This window comes from Coregonus lavaretus, assembly GCF_964263955.1.
Source record: "Coregonus lavaretus genome assembly, chromosome: 1".
Taxonomy (NCBI): Eukaryota; Metazoa; Chordata; class Actinopteri; order Salmoniformes; family Salmonidae; genus Coregonus; species Coregonus lavaretus.
This window is the reverse complement of record NC_139988.1, coordinates 35,387,624-35,408,749: the sequence shown is the minus strand read 5'-3', so window position 1 is coordinate 35,408,749 and position 21,126 is coordinate 35,387,624. Positions and strand designations below refer to the sequence as shown.

At 42.3% G+C, this 21,126-nt stretch overlaps 1 protein-coding gene across 1 annotated transcript in view; it reads left to right on the top strand.

Moving 5' to 3' along the window:
* The window catches only part of LOC311135707 (GDNF family receptor alpha-1-like), a gene marked incomplete at both ends in the record, with an annotated part of 104,203 nt that extends 86,454 nt beyond the window's left edge, over positions 1–17,749 (top strand). The window contains 3 exons of the mRNA XM_084169729.1: positions 8,789–8,988; positions 16,734–16,781; positions 17,594–17,749. Of these exons, the coding sequence (XP_084025855.1) occupies positions 8,789–8,988; positions 16,734–16,781; positions 17,594–17,749 (404 nt within the window). The remainder of the gene's footprint in view (positions 1–8,788; positions 8,989–16,733; positions 16,782–17,593) is intronic.
* Positions 17,750–21,126: the final 3,377 nt, after the last annotated feature.

Genomic DNA, 21,126 nt, shown 5'->3' with positions numbered 1-21,126 from the left:
CCAATATAGTCATGCTCTCACTGACCTTATGCGGGAGTTTGTTTTCACTGTATCATAGAGATAGAGTTGTATGAAAACATTTATTCTCAATGTGACAATGAGCACAACATAGCACTATCGCAAAAGATACATTTCTTTAGTGGAATTTCAGTGTCATTGAAGTCTTTTTGACACACTGCTATTTGGGTTTTAGTTTTGAGAAAGAAAGCCATTGAGATAGTCTATCTCAGGGATCATCAACTAGATGATATTGAGCAAGTAGCCTGGCAGATAGGAGCGTTGGGCCAGTAAAGGTTGCTGGATCGAATCCCCGAGCCGACAAGGTAAAAATCTGTTGTTCTGTCCGTGAGCAAGGCAGTTAACCCCCAACAACAACTGCTCCCTGGGCACCGATGATGTCGATTAAGGCAGCACCCCGCACCTCTCTGATTCAGGGGTTGGGTTAAATGCGGTAGACACATTTCAGTAGAATGCATTCAGTTGGACAACTGACTAGATTTCCCTTGTCAGGAGGCCAGAACATAATTAGAAATAATTTGTAGACTGCATATTGACCGCAATATATAATATTTGACTAAAACATAATTTAAAACATTGCTTACAATGGTTTATGATCTCATATATCTATCTATTATGCGTGGGAATACTTTGGAACAGATTGGTGTGTTTACAGTCTTTTATGTACAACAATTTAAAGAAAAAAAAATTAAAAATTGCTTCGAAAACTTGGGAGGCCAAATAAAATCACCCGCGGGACGCCAGTTGGGAACCCTGGTCTATCTAGACAGACAGGTTTCCTCCAACAATGTACAAATGTTCCAGCATACATGTACAGTGGGGGAAAAAAAGTATTTAGTCAGCCACCAATTGTGCAAGTTCTCCCACTTAAAAAGATGAGAGAGGCCTGTAATTTTCATCATAGGTACACGTCAACTATGACAGACAAAATTAGAAAAAAAATCCAGAAAATCACATTGTAGGATTTTTTATGAATTTATTTGCAAATTATGGTGGAAAATAAGTATTTGGTCAATAACAAAAGTTTCTCAATACTTTGTTATATACCCTTTGTTGGCAATGACACAGGTCAAACGTTTTCTGTAAGTCTTCATAAGGTTTTCACACACTGTTGCTGGTATTTTGGCCCATTCCTCCATGCAGATCTCCTCTAGAGCAGTGATGTTTTGGGGCTGTCACTGGGCAACACGGACTTTCAACTACCTCCAAAGATTTTCTATGGGGTTGAGATCTGGAGACTGGCTAGGCCACTCCAGGACCTTGAAATGCTTCTTACGAAGCCACTCCTTCGTTGCCCGGGCGGTGTGTTTGGGATCATTGTCATGCTGAAAGACCCAGCCACGTTTCATCTTCAATGCCCTTGCTGATGGAAGGAGGTTTTCACTCAAAATCTCACGATACATGGCCCCATTCATTCTTTCCTTTACACGGATCAGTCGTCCTGGTCCCTTTGCAGAAAAACAGCCCCAAAGCATGATGTTTCCACCCCCATGCTTCACAGTAGGTATGGTGTTCTTTGGATGCAACTCATCATTCTTTGTCCTCCAAACACGACGAGTTGAGTTTTTACCAAAAAGTTATATTTTGGTTTAATCTGACCATATGACATTCTCCCAATCCTCTTCTGGATCATCCAAATGCACTCTAGCAAACTTCAGATGGGCCTGGACATGTACTGGCTTAAGCAGGGGGACACGTCTGGCACTGCAGGATTTGAGTCCCTGGCGGCGTAGTGTGTTACTGATGGTAGGCTTTGTTACTTTGGTCCCAGCTCTCTGCAGGTCATTCACTAGGTCCCCCCGTGTGGTTCTGGGATTTTTGCTCACCGTTATTGTGATAATTTTGACCCCATGGGGTGAGATCTTGCGTGGAGCCCCAGATCGAGGGAGATTATCAGTGGTCTTGTATGTCTTCCATTTCCTAATAATTGCTCCCACAGTTGATTTCTTCAAACCAAGCTGCTTACCTATTGCAGATTCAGTCTTCCCAGCCTGGTGCAGGTCTACAATTTTGTTTCTGGTGTCCTTTGACAGCTCTTTGGTCTTGACCATAGTGGAGTTTGGAGTGTGACTGTTTGAGGTTGTGGACAGGTGTCTTTTATACTGATAACAAGTTCAAACAGGTGCCATTAATACAGGTAACGAGTGGAGGACAGAGGAGCCTCTTAAAGAAGAAGTTACAGGTCTGTGAGAGCCAGAAATCTTGCTTGTTTGTAGGTGACCAAATACTTATTTTCCACCATAATTTGCAAATAAATTCATAAAAAATCCTACAATGTGATTTTCTGGAATTTCTTTTCTCAATTTGTCTGTCATAGTTGACGTGTACCTATGATGAAAATTACAGGCCTCTCTCATCTTTTTAAGTGGGAGAACTTGCACAATTGGTGGCTGACTAAATACTTTTTTTCCCCACTGTATTTAATTAAACCAATGTCAGTTTGGCAGAGAGGAAAGGGTGGCGTTGGGAAAGCTGTCCACAGTAATATCTGTTCATGTCCTGCCATAAACATTTTTTGGGGGCTAGCTAAATGGTACTGCAGGAGGATATTTTCAATGAGTGTATTTCGTAAGTGAGTAGTTTGCTTGCGCCATGACGTCAGCGTTACATGCTTACAACCACTGACTGGCTGTGGCTAAAATTAGCCTAGCTATCTGCACATTACCCACATTAATTTACTATAGAAACTACAGTACTTACTATAGAATTCTGTAGTAAACTGTGGTATACTGTAGAACAGTGGTTCTCAAACCTCTCCCCTGCGACCCCAAACATTTCACAATTTTGTTTTAGCCCTGAACTAGCTCACCTGATTCATCTAATCAAGGGCTTGATGATTAGTAGACAAGTTCAATCAGGTGTGCTAGCTCTGGAATAGATCAAATACATGGAATGGCGGGGGTCCCCTAGTAGATGTTTGAGAACCACTGCTGTAGAATACAATACTACACACTGTAGTATCCCTCGATCATTTGTAGTACTTACTATAGAATTTTGTAGTATACTGTAGAATACTATATTAAATACTACAGTAATGTCCGCAAAAGCACTACAGTTTAACTATAGGAATACTTAATTTGCATATACCCTGCCCATTCCCCTCCCCTATATCCCAATTTGTGCCACCCATAAGTGAGAAACCTACATACATGCCAAGTATAAACCATATATTGTGTTCCCTACAGGTTATAGAAAAAAGCTGACAGAAGCTTTCTGGTCAGACCTACCTACCTACCTACCTACCTACAGGTTATGGAAAATTAGGTATTTCAGTTTTTGTCCAGCAGGTTTCCTCAAGGAGAAAGCAAAAACACTATGGTAAATGCTACATTAATTTCCACAAAAACACTACAGTAAATACTACAGTAAAGTCAGCAAAAACACTATAGTATTTTTTCATGTGGGTGTGTCCGCCGATGTCATGTTTCTGAGGGGATTATTTTTGTGCCCCGCCTACTCAAACTCATGATTTGTTAGGAGATTTGTCTGTCTGAAGGGCACCCTCACCGAAATTTTCTCCTGCCCCGAAAATACGACATAATTCCCAGACCATGGGCTCTTTTGACAGTGTCGGAGGTGGAACTGCGTTAGAGCTGTCAAATCCACAAGCGGCTCCAGCATTAAACCTAAAGCGGACATTGCCATTGGTTGCACAAAGTATCACTGAGAGAGATCCCATGCAGCCTTGTTTACAAGTTCGAACACTGGAATGTGAGATGTAATCTACACCTCGATTAGGCTGATAGAAATCCTCATTATTTTGTTAAATGATTTTCCATTTGAAAACATCAGCTATCATTGGCTATCACCGGTTAGCACTTGATCTGAATGAATCTAGGCCCTAGTGCTGTTGCCCTACACTGTAAAAAATGACTGTTTGGATCAACCGAAACAAATTACTTCAACTGGTTACAAGTAAATGAGTTAGGTTTTCTCAATAAAACAAATACTACACTTGTTGAAATATATGATTCCCTATCCAAATTTCTTCAATTGGGTTACAAGCGATTAATTAAATTCCCTGTAAAACAAGAAAAGTTGGGTCAAGAACTTGAAATTATGTTTCCAAAATATTCTTTACACTAGACATTCACATCTACTAGTTATACTATCACAACCAAGCATTGGCTACTGTATGTGAGATGTGAGACTCTTTTGCAACTATCAATACATATGCTGGCAGTGTACAGTTTTCAATTTGAATAGCAGCTACAACAGACCAGATTAACTGGAATGACATTCACTCTCACGGGTCAACAAAAAGAACAAACTGAAAGCCACACCCCCAATAAGCCACACCTCCAACTATTCTGATGCATGAGGTGTTGAACGCAATTTAGGGCTCTATTCAATCTGCATCGCTGAAGAGTTATGATCCCCTGCTGATTTTGTACATTTGCCCACTGACAAAGACATGATCAGTCTATAATTTTCGTGGTAGGTTTATTTGAACATTGAGAGACAGAATAACAAACAAAAAAATCCAGAAAAACGCATGTAAAAAATGTTATATATTGATTTGCATTTTAATGAGGGAAATAAGTATTTGACCCCTCTGCAAAACATGACTGGGATTTCCGAAAACTACCACTGAGAGGTCAAGCTACTGTGGTTATTAGGGGTGTTTTGCTCAGTCACTACATGTCTCTGGGCTCCTCAAGACATCCACGAAGAGCCTGTGAAGTTTGTCCAGATTAAACTGTGTCCATCTCTCCCTCTATGCCATTTAAAATGTACATTTCGTCATTTAGTAGACACTTATACAGAGGGACTTACAGTTAGTGCATTAATCTTAAGGTAGCTAGGTAAGACGACTACATATCACAGTCATAGTAAGTTACATTTACATTTACATTTTAGTCATTTAGCAGACGCTCTTATCCAGAGCGACTTACAGGAGCAATTAGGGTTAAGTGCCTTGCTCAAGGGCACATTAACGTCATTTAGCAGACGCTCTTAGCCAGAGCGACTCACAAATTGGTGCGTTCACCCTATAGCCAGTGGGATAACCACTTTACAATTGGGGGGGGGGGGGGGGGGTAGAAGGATTCCTTTATCCTATCCCAGGTATTCCTTAAAGAGGTGGGGTTTCAAATGTCTCCGGAAGGTGGTGAGTGACTCCGCTGTCCTGGCGTCGTGAGGGAGCTTGTTCCACCATTGGGGTGCCAGAGCAGCGAACAGTTTTGACTGGGCTGAGCGGGAACTATGCTTCCGCAGAGGAAGGGGAGCCAGCAGGCCAGAGGTGGATGAGCGCAATGCCCTCGTTTGGGTGTAGGGACTGATCAGAGCCTGAAGGTACAGAGGTGCCGTTCCCCTCACTGCTCCATAGGCAAGCACCATGGTCTTGTAGCGGATGCGAGCTTCAACTGGAAGCCAGTGGAGTGTGCAGAGGAGGGGGGTGACGTGAGAGAACTTGGGAAGGTTGAACACCAGACGGGCTGCGGCATTCTGGATGAGTTGTAGGGGTTTAATGGCACAGGCAGGGAGGCCAGCCAACAGCGAGTTGCAGTAGTCCAGACGGGAGATGACAAGTGCCTGGATTAGGACCTGTGCCGCTTCCTGTGTAAGGCAGGGTCGTACTCTCCGAATGTTGTAGAGCATGAACCTGCAGGAGCGGGTCACCGCCTTGATGTTGGCGGAGAACGACAGGGTGTTGTCCAGGGTCACGCCTAGGCTCTTCGCACTCTGGGAGGAGGACACAGCGGAGTTGTCAACCGTGATGGCGAGATCATGGAACGGGCAGTCCTTCCCCGGGAGGAAGAGCAGCTCCGTCTTGCCAGGGTTCAGCTTGAGGTGGTGATCCGTCATCCATACTGATATGTCTGCCAGACATGCAGAGATGCGATTCGCCACCTGGTTATCAGAAGGGGGAAAGGAGAAGATTAGTTGTGTATCGTCAGCGTAAGTAACACTTTTCCTAAAAAAAGCAGCTATCAGCAAAGTCAGTGCAAGTAAGAAAAGAGAAGTGCAAGTGTTGAGCATAGACTGAAGGTAAGGAGGGTCAGTTCTGGGAGCCAGTGGAGAGTGCAAAGGAACGGGGTGACATGTTTCGAACTTGGGAAGGTTGAACACCAGACTTGCTATGGCGTTCTGGATAAGTTTCAGGGGTTTGATGGCACAAGCAGAGAGCCTAGCCTCTGATTCCCTCAAAGATGCCAAGGCATGGCTGAGCCCTCTCCGTCTCTCTCTCTCTCTCTCTCTCTCTCTCTCTCTCTCTCTCTCTCTCTCTCTCTCTCTCTCTCTCTCTCTCTCTCTCTCTCTCTCCCTCTCTCCCTCTCTCTCTCCCCCTCTCTCAATTCAATAGACTTCATTGACATGGCAAGTTAAATGACTAACAACAGCCAAAGTACACATATAACAACAATGATTGGACTAACAGAAATAAATGACATTAGGCATGCATTACAGTGTTGTTACATCACCAAAAAGGAGGAAGCGAGTGAAGAGAAGTAAAGAGTAACTTCTGCTAAATGGCATATACAGTATAGAGTTATTGGTGGTCCATTTGCCGGTAGCAGTGGCATTGTGACAAAGAACATCCCAACAGAGATGTCACACTGAGTAACCGGCAGAATGATCACCAATCCATAAGTTCCCTGGGGGCGTCCTCCCTCTGTGCCCCTGAGAAATCACTTAGGAGAGCAGCAATGACGCTATTCTTCTGGCCAACAGCATGAATGGACCTCCAGCGGGCACATTGGCATGGTTCCTTTATGCCACCTCTAAGCACTCACTCCTAGTTCAAAAGAACAGAGATCAGCTTTTGTTACCGCTCTCCTATAAAAACCATCTCTCTTTAAAGAGAGGGGAAGATTGACTGAACTACTCCCTTTAACTGTGTCCTTCAATAGTAAATCCAATCCTTATACTGATTGATTACATATTTGTTCAATATGACTACGCAAAGTAAACCCAAGAACTCTGACTATTGCAATAAAGTCAATGTTAATCATGAACTACTTGAATGTGGTGTTACCTCACCTGGGCCTATTTGTTTGGCTCAACAGAGGGCCACTGTACACTAATGCCTCAGTCTGTCAGTGTTTAGGCTGATGCAAATGTGATATGATATCATGTTTACCCATTTGCTGTTTGCACTTGTTGAAGGTCAGGTAAATTACGTTTTCCTGTCAGGGAAACGATTAAGTAGCAGATTCTGCAGATTCGGGGCTGTTTGCACACAGTGTGATATTCCCTGTGTTTAAACATGGGCTCTATCTACTCTCTCCCTTTGGTAAGGCAAACACTACATTCCTGTGCAGCTGGAACAGCCTGCCTGGCCTACCTGTGTGCCTGGAGTCTAACATTGCTTAGACATGGTGTTTGCGGAGTAAAGGCCCAGTATTCAACCCCACTCTCGTCTGTCAGCAAGAACAGGACACAGTTTCTATGTGTCCAGTTTGTTGTCAATGCCTGTAGGAATACACTCATCCTATTAGGGGTGTATACGGTATGTATTCTCAGGGGCTTGACTGGCAGGTTATACATGTCAGTATTTCTCAACTGCTGCTGATTGCTTCAGCAGGGTTCCTCAAACTCCATTGAAACCTCTGACATTGAGCTAGAGCTAAATGGGAGCTAAACTCATGTTTCACAGCACAAGCTTTATGCCTAAATACGAGCCCAAACAAGAGAAGCACCTCATCAGCCATGACAGACAACACAGTCTAATGCTGTGTCTCTAATTAGACTTTGTTGGAGAACAAAGCTCCGTAAAAGACCATATCAACAAATTCAATATGCTCATCAGGCCGCTGCTGTGCTAGCACAAAGCATTAGGGCACTAGGATAGGCTCAGTGGCACACCCGCTTTCTTCACAGCAAGATAATGAAATCAGCTCTAATTTATTCGCTCACAGCCAGCCTTTGAGAGGTGTGGCGGTGCCGGAGAACTTTACAGCCCTAGAAGATTCCAGCCTAAATGAGCTGACAAGTATAAAAAAAATATTTAAAAAAAGTAGGAAAAGTGGTGCATAACTCTGGTCCATCTATCTTCAGCTCTCTCTGTCTGCTTCACTTCAAAGATAGACCAGGTGCATTGTGTGCACACTAATGGATTGGGTAAATAGCCTCATCATCACTTTGTTATTATTATTATGGCCCTAGCTAACATATTCATATCCCTCAGCTCAGCCAAACTAAAGCACACTCACTAGAGTTGTATATTATAAATGAGTTTTTCCCCCAGAGTAATTCCATATAATTTGATTGTTCTCTCCCACCTATTCCATAGTATTTGGGAAAGATTGCTTAATAATGGATAGTGTTTTACTCCAGTAATGGCTTTATGAAAACCTTTTTGTTTTGGACTTAGATGTAGTCTCTTTCTCTCACACATACACCGGTGAAGAGCAGGACCATCCTCCACAGTGAATTTCATAAAAATATAAATAGTGAAACGTTAAAAAAGTTATCATTTTTAGATTAAACTATTCTAAATATATTCACATGTCACCAAATAATTGATTAAAACACACTGTTTTGCAATGAAGGTCTACAGTAGCCTCAACAGCACTCTGTAGGGTAGCACCATGGTGTAGCCGGAGGACAGCTAGTTTCCGTTCTCCTCTTGGCACATTGACTTAAATACAAAACCTAGGATGCTCGTGGTATTGTGTGTAGGCCAGTCGCACATTAACTCAATTTAATACATTTTCAATTCAGGCTGTAACACAACAAAATGTGGAAAAATGAATACTTTCTCTCTCAATCTCTTCTCCCAATGCAACATTGACGTAGTAGTCTAACACAGAGTCTGGTCTCTCTGTAGGCAATGCCATCCAGGCGTTTGGGAACGGGACAGACGTGGGAGTGTGGCAGCCCATGCCTCCGGTGCAGACCACCACCTCCACCACCACTCCTTCCCAGAAGGCTAAGGACCGCTCCCCCAACTCACTGGATGCCACCACAAACACCAACCATCTCAACGCAGGAGACGAGTCCCTCTACCACTTCTGTGGCAGCTTGCAGGTGAGGGCTCCAGTAGCTATGACACACAGCAAAAAATGATTTCATGCCCCATGGACCTCCTGTCCTGGGGGCCTACGGCCCAGCATCTAATCTTAGGAAACTATTTTAAGAAGGCACTGGCTTAATTTAAGCATTATTGATTTTAATTTTAGGTTGCAGGGAGGTTCTGAGAAAGTTTTACTCTGGTTCCTTGAAAGTTTTCCTGGGAGGTTCTATCAACGCTCTGAGAATGGAAATTATAGGTTATTTTGAGGTTTTTTAATAACTTCCTTAAAACTTTCACTGAATGTTTCAATAAAACTTTTAATAACACTGCTAGCTTATTTTGGGTTAACTTTTTTGAACTCCAAGGACAGATAGGATACACGGAAATGAATTTCCTTAGGCATTAATCATGCAAACACATTTATTTTTTATTGTGACACGGCATCAGTGAGATTCAAACCTATAATCTTCTGTTCTCCATGGAATTATTCCACTTCGCCACCAGGATGGAGCTAGCATGCCATGTTTATTTACGCATACAAAGCTGTTCATTTTAGTTTATTCAAACAGACCTCATTTAGAAGGAAATAATTTATTAAGATCAGGTGTGGCCAATTAGTGGGCGAGGCCAACACACCTGAACACACTTAACGAGATAGAGGATAGAGAGGTTTGTTGATGCTGAGAACGGAATGTATATGTTTTTAAATAACATTCTTAGAACGTTCTCTGAACGTTACTAAAGTTTTCTTGTGCTTTTTATGGAAAGTTTTCTTATGGAAAGTTCTCGGAACAATTTGAGAACATGACTTGAAATAGAATCATGAGGAAACCTATAGGAAACGTTATGCTGAAGTACTGAAATTTACACAAAAGAACGTTGTTTCTTCACGTTCTTGGAACAATTTGAGAATTTGAATTAGCAATATGGAGTGGGAAAGCAGCCATGCGTTTTGACAATTAATAGACACTGCAGTACATAAAACCTAATAAAAACATCTATATTGTCCAGGACCGGAGTCTATGCAGACCGGTGCGCCATCGCCAATCAGAGCTACAGTAGGCCTATATGCAAATAAGCCAATTGCCACACGGGCCTGCCATCATTCACTTTGAACTGGACTGTGTGTTTACAGGCAGTAGCAACAATGCGGCTTTAGATCATTAGAACACATTCACCAAAAGCCACAAAATAAACCTGTATGGATTTCTGCAAATATGTAAATACCACGGGAGTCCTCTTACATTTGGGAACTTCACAGTCTTATTGATCAAACAACCATGCAAAGGTAGGCTCTCTCTCCCTCAGTTGCCTATGCACATCAACAACAACGAGATCAACAACTAATGCTAGCCAGAGTGAGATGAGCAAAAATCTAACGAGGGAACATTAGATAAATCCTCTCAAAAGTTTTCAGCTAGTTCGCCGTCAAAATTGCACTGATCAACGATGGGGAATAGTAGCCTGCTCGTCCTTCTGCAGCTTGCCTGCCAATGCATGCTTTTCCCAACCTATGTTTTGATAACTGAATGGGAACTTGCCTGCCTGCCCATTTATTTGATCGATGCCAATTACATTTGATTGACAACTAAGAGATATGCTAACTGTGGATAACAGTCCTTCAAGTTCAGCATAGCTAATGTAGTGTATTGAAGATTATGATGGGGCTAAATGTTTTTCATGACGAAATGGAATGTTGGTTGTTCAGGCAAGAGGGGGGATGTTTTATGATGTTATTTGAAATGTGCCGCTTGGAGGGTGACGCCCGAGGGGAGACTGGTGATTGGCCAGAAGAGGGGGTAACCCTTATTTTGGTATTGTCTATATAAGAAGGGTTTTAGACAATAAACCCCAGAGCAGCCATTAGAATTGGGGGACACTGCTCTCCAGACCTCGCGAGTCTGTCACCCCTGCTGAAGCTTGTGATCTGAATAAACCTTATGATCAATGTTCAGTATGAGCAGACTCCTTTTTGTTGACAGCAATAATTGCCACCATTCATCATATACGACACTAGCTAGAAAAGCGATTCACCGCTGTAGCCACCAAAAAACGATATGAGGGGAAAAAGTCGGTCACTCACCCACTCCTCCAATGACATGACATCCTCCCAGCAGCTAGTTAGCCAGCTAACATTAGGCGCCATGTTTTTAGCTTGCTAAATAAATAGCTAGCTACATAAATAGATACGCTAGCCCAGGGGTGTCAAACTCAATCAGCGCACGACGCACATATTTGAAAAACACATAGCCTATTTGTTTTTACCAAAAAAAAACTTTGACCCAAACTGGCCATTGTTTTATTAGAAAAAATATGGTCCTATATAATGTCCACTTATGTACATAGGATGCTGCATATAGCATTTTTACATATTATGTATTGTAGTTGAATAGCCTAGGCTACTGCTCAAATGTTGCTGTAATAGGCCTACATGTTTCTCCTTTGCATTGTGTTTTGTTGCAGGTTTTTGGGGGGGTTATTCATTGTCAAGCTTTAAAAACCGAAGCCAGACTGTAACATTTTAGTAGCCTAGCTAGGACTGTGGCATGTGTCTGTACACTTTCCCTCCACTGCGCGCTGTAAATGGGACCCAGGAAAGCAGCACAATTGAGGTTGAGTCACCGATGCGAGCATGGTAATTTCAAGTAGATGACTCAACTGTTGACTCATTTATACTCATTTGTGTGTGTCATATTCGGCCGCAGGGCTTGTTTGACACATGTCCGCTAGCCTATTAGCCACATTATGACTGACTTGTGATCATTGCCCTAGCTAATTTGATTGTATTGACATTCCCAGCCTTAGTTACAGTCATCCGTTTTTTTTATTCAAAATATTGAGTAATTGAAACTGAAACAGTGCGTCCCGAATGGGTGGTTATGCTGAAGTACTGACATTTCCACAGAAGAAAGTTGTTTCTTAATGTTCTCTGAACTATTTGACAACATTCCCAATGTCAAACCAGTTGGAGAACATTCCAAGAACATTAATAAAATAATGAAATACCAAGAAAATAAAGTTATTTTGTCAAGTTCCTTAAATGTGCTGAGCCAAGCAACTATCCTGCACCATTCCCAGAAAGTTCTGGGAAGGTTGCATGCAAAATAACCACAGGACAACCACGCTCTCACCCTGCTCTGAGAAACATCTGGTTCTAAGAACATTATGTGCTAGCTGGGTAGTACTTTTGAGACCCGATACTGCTTTTTTTCAGCAGAGCCTGCATTAACTTGTAAAGGACTAACAGTTTATTAGGAGTCTGAGGCACATATATTGAGTTGTTATCCTGGCCTATTAGTGGTGTAGCAAGACACTGAGTGGAGTCATTCTCATAGCTAGACACTGTCCTTCAGTCAGTCAGCACATCCTGCTACACACTGCAGCTCAAACACTCACTCCAATAGCAGACACACTAGATATACTCCATCACACACACAGCATACACACACTCTAGCGCCCTAGAGAATCACACACCAGTGTGCAGGCTTCATTCACCTCTGTAATAAAGGCACGGTGGTGTCACCGACAGGGTGACGTGTGGTCTGATCTAAATGTCACCTACTGCCACCCAGCTCCCATTAACACGGATGACCGCCAGCCTGACCGCCAGCCAGCCGACCCCTCGCCTGATGAGGTCCTGCATCCCTGGCTGCTCTGCCTGCACCATTTGAAAGGGCATTCATATGCTAATAGGACAGATTAGGATATATTACCCAGATTGATCTGGATGGGAGATAAATAGTGTGCAGGCCCAGGGGTGGAGCGGGAGTTATCTCTGTGATGATGACAGGGTGTCTCCTGGCGTAGATGACCTGCTGGAGATGGATCTTACATTTACATCAGGGGACAGAGACTGGTGCTGTATCAGAGCTCACTGTTAGGATGGTTAATGGTTATTAAGATGAACATCTAAGATTGTAACTCGATCAATGTGAATTGTTGTCTTTCTGTTCAAAATACAAAAGGCTTCAACAAAGCAAATCCAGTTGTATATCAGCAATGTGATGTAACTGACACTAATGTTCAGATTTGGGATGCTCACAGTATTATGTCCGTCCAGGGTCCTGTCTTAGATACACACATTCTCTAATCAGATGAAAGCGCTCACTTTGCAAGGACACACACATCACACAACATACAAGTGCAGGAGGCAATCATCCTTCCCACACACATGCGCATGCAAAACTATTGTATGGTTTAGCAAACCTTTATTTGTCTCACATCACACACACCGCAAACACACAAACACACACTACACACACACACACACTAAGCTGATAATGAGGCTGGTGTATTGGCGAGTTAGTGCTGTTGGCGCTGTACACGTGGCGTGTCAAGCTGAAGTTAATGAGAGTGTGTGTTCCTGTATTAGCCCTGTTTGCTCTGAAGCTTGTGTTGAGCAGGAACGGCTGTCTGAGGCAGACAAGCTCTTTCTAATCACATACTCAGGGGACGGGCCTGTCAGAACAGTCACTCCTCTCTCCTCATCGATTACAAACCCTCTATGCTGGCACTGGCAGACAGCTGTAGCACTGTGCAAAACCAATGACTCAGGACCCCACTAGACTTCTAGCCAAAAGACAACTTTGTAACTTCCCATGTAAGGAGCTCTATACGTAAACAGCTTGAAATATGTGCTTTTTTATCTTTCATTTTGTTAATTTTCGCAAATCAAATTTAGTTCTACTGTGTATTCCTCAAACTGCCAGGAAGTATTTTTTCTTTGTGACCGTAAGCTTCAAACTGAATTAGGAAGGATTCTCTTTGTCTTGTATCCGGTGAGAGCGATTTGCCTCTCTTTGTGTGGATTGAAAGTGGCGCAGGCAGAAATGCCTTTTGTCCCACGTCAGAGATTCAACAAAGTCAGATGGCTCCCAGCGTATCTCAGCACCAGGAACAATAGCAAGGAGAGTCTGTTGTGTTGCTGCTGAGCCCAGCAGGGCCTGTAACGCTCCCCAACCTGGGCCTGACAGTTAAGAGCAGCAAAACAGATTATTCACTGTGAACCCCAGAGGTGATTCAATTTTACTTATGAATAGTTCACTCAAACAAAAATTGCTTAGCTGCCCTTAGACAAGTCTGTATCAAACAAATTCAAACAGCATTTCTGCATCAACATCATCAGTGGGTGAAACTGGTTATAAAGACGTCTTTTGTAACGTCATGGTCAGGTTGTATTTACGGTATTTGGTATTTTATTACGATCCCCAAAGCAGCAGCTACTCTTCCTGGGATCCACACAAAACATGAAACATGACATAGTACAGAACATTAATAGACAAGAACAGCTCAACGACAGAACTACATAAATTGTAATAGAACATTTTTTACTTGTAATCTGGTTACAGGTTATTGGTATTCAACACCCTACACATACATATGCATGTACTCATAAAGGATGCAGGTCTGATTCTCCTCCATTCCCCATGAAATCCCGTAGATAATGCATGGTGATATATGAAACAATAACCGCATGCCCAGTCAAGCTGACTGATGGTTTAGGCAAGCGGGAGAGAAATTAATTGTGGGACAGCTCTGGATTCCATTCAGTGGGCATTGACAAACATCTCTAATTTCCCTCTGCTGTGTCCCATCCAGCTCCCACTAGAGCCAAATCCACACACCCTCACACTATCTTCTACATTCCCACATTACACTGATCAGGACTAGTTATCAGTCTAACTTGATTTGCCCAGTTGGTTGGTCGTAATGTGTTTACTTCACAAAGTACATATTACTCCACATAAACATTTACATTACATTTACATTTTAGTCATTTAGCAGACGCTCTTATCCAGAGCGACTTACAGTAGGTGAGTGCATACATTTTCATACTGGCTCCCCCGTGGGAAACGAACCCACAACCCTGGCGTTGGAGTGTGATCCACTCCAAACTGTCAATGCATAAAATCAAAATTGTGTGGACATTGCAAGAAAATATTGTCATTTCACATAACCATACCACAAGGTAACTACTCTACCTGCTTCATTCATGACAAGAAAACTAACGGAAACAAGCTAGCCAATGTGCTAGTTAGCTAACTAGCTAAGTTAGTTAGCTAGATAGCTTATATTAACCAGCAATACAAATAGTCCAGACTCGCTGAATTATTACATTATCATGCCTGCCCTGTACCATATTCCCCATGTCTCTGGGGGTAATACTTGTAGTGCCATAAACCAGCCTCCAATTTCATTTATACTGAACAAAATATAAACGCAACATATAAAGCTTTCTTCCCATGTTTCATGAGCTGAAATAAAAGATCCCAGAAATTTTCCATATGCACAAAAAGCTTTTTTCTCTCAAATTGTGTGCACAATTTTGTTTACATCCTTGTTAGTGAGCATTTCTCCTTTGCCAAGATAATCCATCCACCTGACAGATGTGGCATATCAAGAAGCTGATTAAACAGCATGATCATTACACCGGTGCAACTTGTGCTGGGGACAATAAAAGGCCACTCTAAAATGTGCAGTTTTGTCACACAACACAATGCAACAGATGTCTAAAGTTTTGAGGGAGCGTGCAATTGGCATGCTGACTGCAGGAATGTCCACCAGAGCTGTTACCAGAGAACTAAATGTTCATTTCTCTACCATAAACCGCCTCCAACGTCATTTTAGAGAATTTGGCAGTACATCCAACTGGCCTCACAACAGCAGACCACGTGTAACCACGCCAGCACAGGACCTCCACATCCAGCTTCTTCACCTGCGGGATCGTCTGAGACCAGCCACCGGACAGCTGATGAAACTGAGGAGTATTTCTGTCTGTAATAAAGCCCTTTTGTGGGGGAATATTCCGTCTGATTGGCTGGTCCTTGCTCCCCAGTGGGTGGGCCTAGGCCCTCCTAGGCCCACCCATGGCAGCACACCTGCCCAGTCATGTGAAATCCATAGATTAGGGCCTAATTAATTTATTTCAACTGACTGATTTCCTTATATGAACTGTAACTCAATAAAATCGTTGAAATTGTTGCATGTTGCGTTTATATTTTTGTTCAGTATATTATACTGTCAGACCTACATCCCCACAACACACACACAGGCAAACACACACACACACAGTTTTCTCTAGCTCCCACTAAATGGAAAACGACAAGTAATTTAAAGCATGAGAGCGACTGGCTCACATAGGGCACTGAATGCAACCCTCTCATGTAGATCCTCACTTCTGTTTCACTGTTGACAACAGCAGTTTCCCTTCAAGGTCTTTGTCCACTTGAGGCCCTGCAAATACCAGATGACTGGCCTCATCATACGACATTACCTAGAGCAGCCTTGCTCTTGTTCAAGGCACATATAAATAAAAGGATTTAGAAGTGGAAAAGCACTGAGATTTAACTGTGACCGGAGACGTTTCCTCATACAACCTGGTCCGGGAAGTGCAGACTTTTCCCGTCACTTTCCAGTCATCTGTAACAACTGAATCAAAATACTGTAAGAGGACCAACGGCGACATGTATTTCAGTAGAAAATGGTCCTGTATGGCTCAGTTGGTAAAGGATGGCGCTTGCAATGCCAGGATTGTGGGTTTGATTCCCAGGGCCACTCATTCGAAAAACATATGCACACATGACTAAGTCACTTTGGACAAAAGCTCCTGCTAAATGGCATATATATTATCCAAAGCAACAAATCACTGATGTTGAGCACTACCCATGGTCCATCACTGTTCACAACCACTTAGACGAGCGCATACATTCATACTACACACAGTATGGTGGTTTTGACCATATCACTCTTGGTTTTACAGGCTCAGAAACTGAAGTCCAACATCTCAATCGATGGTGTGCTTTGCGTGGTAAGTGGAGAGCATAGTTTGATTATCCTGATTAACCTTGTTTGAGAAAAAAATATGAATCTAACTTTAAGCCATAACTATCAACTAACAATTCATCATGACTAAGGCCATGAGGTTTTCCTGACCATATGACCTAACCAGAAAAATGTGAGTGGGTCCTAGCTAATCAGTCATGATCTATGTAAAACTATGTATGAACAGTAGTGTAGATTTTCAATTAAGAGGAAAGACTATGGTAATTACTACTCAGACCCTAACCTCATGACACAGACCCACAGAAAGAAGTCAAGGCGACCCCTTCTGTACACATGCTCATGGTCTTTGTAGTCTGCTGGGCTGAAATGTGAGCATTGCTTATCTAGTGCTTTTCAAAGTTCAGTAAATGTCATTGTACATAATAAAGCAGCATTATTCCATGGAGTGACATTTAAGGAGGCAGTGGCAGGTCCAAACAGCCTGAGAAGAGATGACCCCTTTTCAGCACAGCAATTCATTAGCGCGTCAAAGAGCTTTTCATCTCATCTCCAAAGTAGCACATGGATATGATAGAGCCACCCTGGCATTTTAGTTCTCAAAACAAAATTATTTTTTTAACTTTCCAGTCTAGTCTGCCAATTTAATCACACATTTTGTGGTGTTATTAAGACTTTCTTATTTGATTTGGATTATGTCACCGTTCTTTAATTGAAAATGTGTAGCCCCAAGAGATCATGAATGTGGACACTTTAAATGCAGGTTTTAGATGCAACCAGGGACAAACTGATCATTATGATTTGTCAAATTGCTTCAATTCTCTGTCTCTCCCTCCACAGGACCCACAGATCAATGACCCCGGTATATCCAACTCCATCTCCAGGAATTCAGCCGGGCTGCCGTCATGTCAGGCACACCTGTACTCACTGCTGCTCCTGCTGGCCGTGCTGCTACACTGCACCCTGGCGGCGCTCTACCCCGCGACAGTCTTGTAGCCATGCTACCTTTCCAAAACATGGACAGACTCAATTTGTATAAAGAAGAAATTATATTCTCTGTTCCCAGTATACATGTTGTATTTTTATTTCCCTTCTCTCTGATTCCTTTTTTAATTCTAGTTTAAAGAAACATTACGTTGAAGTGTGCTAAAGTGATCTCAGTGTAACTCAGTTTTGCTCTGTTTTCTCTTGTTTCTGTTTTATGAAGGGAAAAGCTTCTATTTCGGTCACTGGGCGATCATGAAAATGCATTGCTACATTCCAATACACAATGGCTGGTGGCTTTTGGGCAGTTCCTGGTACGAGTCCTTCACATGGGATCTAATGTATTAATAATGGTATTGTCATTAAGCAGGCGCTTTTATCCAAGTGAGTTTGTGTGTTGAGGCTGAGGTCTTTGAAGCATAAAGTCCCCATCACTTTGATCGCAATGGTTTACATGAGGTAGGCAGCTTTTTAGGTGTCAATATATCTCATCTGTGGCGTGCGTGTGTGTTTTGATATGGTGTCTGCCATCCTTTCACATTTGAGAAGAAAGAATTTGAAGATGTGGATGTGGATGGAGCTATGAGGGCCCAGAGCTCAGACAGTATAGATGGCTAGACCACAATGAAGTCTTGGCTTTAGAACCTTTGATCTAAAATGGCTACAGAACTCCTTATTCTGTTGGGTGCCACGTTTGTGTCACCAACTCAGCCCGCTGCAGCAAAACACACATATTAAGAGCTCACTTAAACATTGTAGCTCAGGCAACGCACGCATGCAAAAAGCACATGCGCAAAGACCAGCACACACATACAGTACACACTCACACCCACATGTAAAGGCTGGTTTCTCCCTAACATGTACATTAAGCTATTTGACTGAAGGTTTGGGTGATATGGTGATTGTACATTGTGGAATTTGACATTCTTTTGGTCTTTCAAAGCAGTCTGACATACAGTTGAAGTCGGAAGTTTACATACACTTAGGTTGGAGTCATTAAAACTCGTTTTTCAACCACTCCACTAATTACCTGTGGATGTATTTCAATGCCTACCTTCAAACTCAGTGCCTCTTTGCTTGACATCATGGGAAAATCAAAAGAAATTAGCCAAGACCTCAGAAAATAAAATGTAGACCTCCACAAGTCTGGTTCATCCTTGGGAGCAATTTCCAAATGCCTGAAGGTACCACGTTCATCTGTACAAACAATAGTACGCAAGTATAAACACCATGGGACCACGCAGCCGTCATACTGCTCAGGAAGGAGACGCGTTCTGTCTCCTAGAGATGAACATACTTTGGTGCGAAAAGTGCAAATCAATCCCAGAACAACAGCAAAGGACCTTGTGAAGATGCTGGAGGAAACAGGTACAAAAGTATCTATATCCACAGTAAAACGAGTCCTATATCGACATAACCTGAAAGGTCGCTCAGCAAGGAAGAAGCCACTGCTCCAAAACCGCCATAAAAAATCTTACTTTTTGGAGAAATGTCCTCTGGTCTGATGAAACAAAAATAGAACTGTTTGGCCATAATGACCATCGTTATGTTTGGAGGAAAAAGGGGGTTGCTTGCAAGCCGAAGAACACATTTTTACATTACATTTTAGTCATTTAGCAGACGCTCTTATCCAGAGCGACTTACAGTTAGTGAGTGCATACATTATTTTATTTTTCATACTGGCCCCCCATGGGAAATGAACCCACAACCCTGGCGTTGCAAACGCCATGCTCTACATCCCTGTCGGCCATTCCCTCCCCTACCCTGGACGACGCTGGGCCAATTATGCGCCGCCCCATGGGGGGCCATCCCAACCGTGAAGCACGGGGGTGGCAGCATCATGCTGTGGGGGTGCTTTGCTGCAGGAGGGACTGGTGCACTTCACAAAATAGATGGCATCATGAGGAAGGAAAATGATGTGGATATATTGAAGCAACATCTCAAGACATCAGTCAGGAAGTTAAAGCTTGGTTGCAAATGGGTCTTCCAAATGAACAATGACCCCAAGCATACTTCCAAAGTTGTGGCAAAATGGCTTAAGGACAACAAAGTCAAGGTATTGGAGTGGCCATCACAAAGCCCTGACCTCAATTGTATAGAACATTTGTGGGCAGAATTGAAAAAGCGTGTGCGAGCAAGGAGGCCTACAACCCTGACTCAGTTACACCAGCTCTGTCAGGAGGAATGGGCCAAAATTCACCCAACTTATTGTGGGAAGCTTGTGGAAGGCTACCCGAAACGTTTGACCCAAGTTAAACAATTTAAAGGCAATGCTACCAAATGCAAATTGAGTGTATGTAAACTTCTGACCAACTGGGAATGTGATGAAAGAAATAAAAGCTGAAATAAATCATTCTCACATTTCACATTCTTAAAATAAAGTGGTGATCCTAACTGACCTAAGACAGGGAATTTTTGCAAGGAATAAATGTCAAGAATTGTGAAAAACTGAGTTTAAATGTATTTGGCTAAGGTGTATGTAAACTTCCGACTTCAACTGTATTTTCTCTATACTGGATGAAAAGGGGGAATGGATGTAGGGTTTCTGGTAGACAGATAATACATTCCTACCTGAATGAGTTTGTGAGCACTGTACTCTAACTGCTCTGTAAGCATCGTAAAGAGCTGTGGTGCTCTTGGCAACAGCCATACAGATGATGACTTTAAGAATTGTATCAGCTCACGAGAGATTGATTCTCATAATCAATGCTTTATTGTGTACACTGTAATTACACACAATCATTCAACAGACTAGCATACTTCTGCTCAGTGTATTGTCATATTGCCTTCACAATAAAACTGTCAAACTTATTGGAGCGAAGACTTATAAATAATATACGATTAGCATCTGAGTCCAGCTGACGCAGAACATGTGACTCTTGTATGTATATTGTAGCATTTTGTATGTTTCCTGAGAATCGCTGAGAAAATATCAACCTTGTAACATAATCATATTTAACTCTCAAATGAAATGTGCAAGTAAAAAGATACATTTGAAGTAATAATTTGCTCATGTGGACCACCCAACACACAGTCACCTCACACTTACATGTGGCATGTGCAGCAAATTACTTTAGCCTTTGGACATTTTAAAGCATTTATGACATGCTGCTTGGGCTCGTGTGGCTTTTCAAAAAATAATGTATATGACATGTTATTTACTGGGCATTAAAATGATATATGTATGTACTTGATTGAAACAGTAATTGGACTAGAAATGTCTGATTATATCTTCTGTTCAGGAACATTGTGAGCAATTTTATCAGATTCAGATTCCCTATAAAATACATCAAATTAAACAATAGCATTTTTGTTTTACAACAAGCTTCGTATTTGCCCCAATACGTATAAATTAACTAATGAAAATGAAGATATCAACGTAGCTCTCC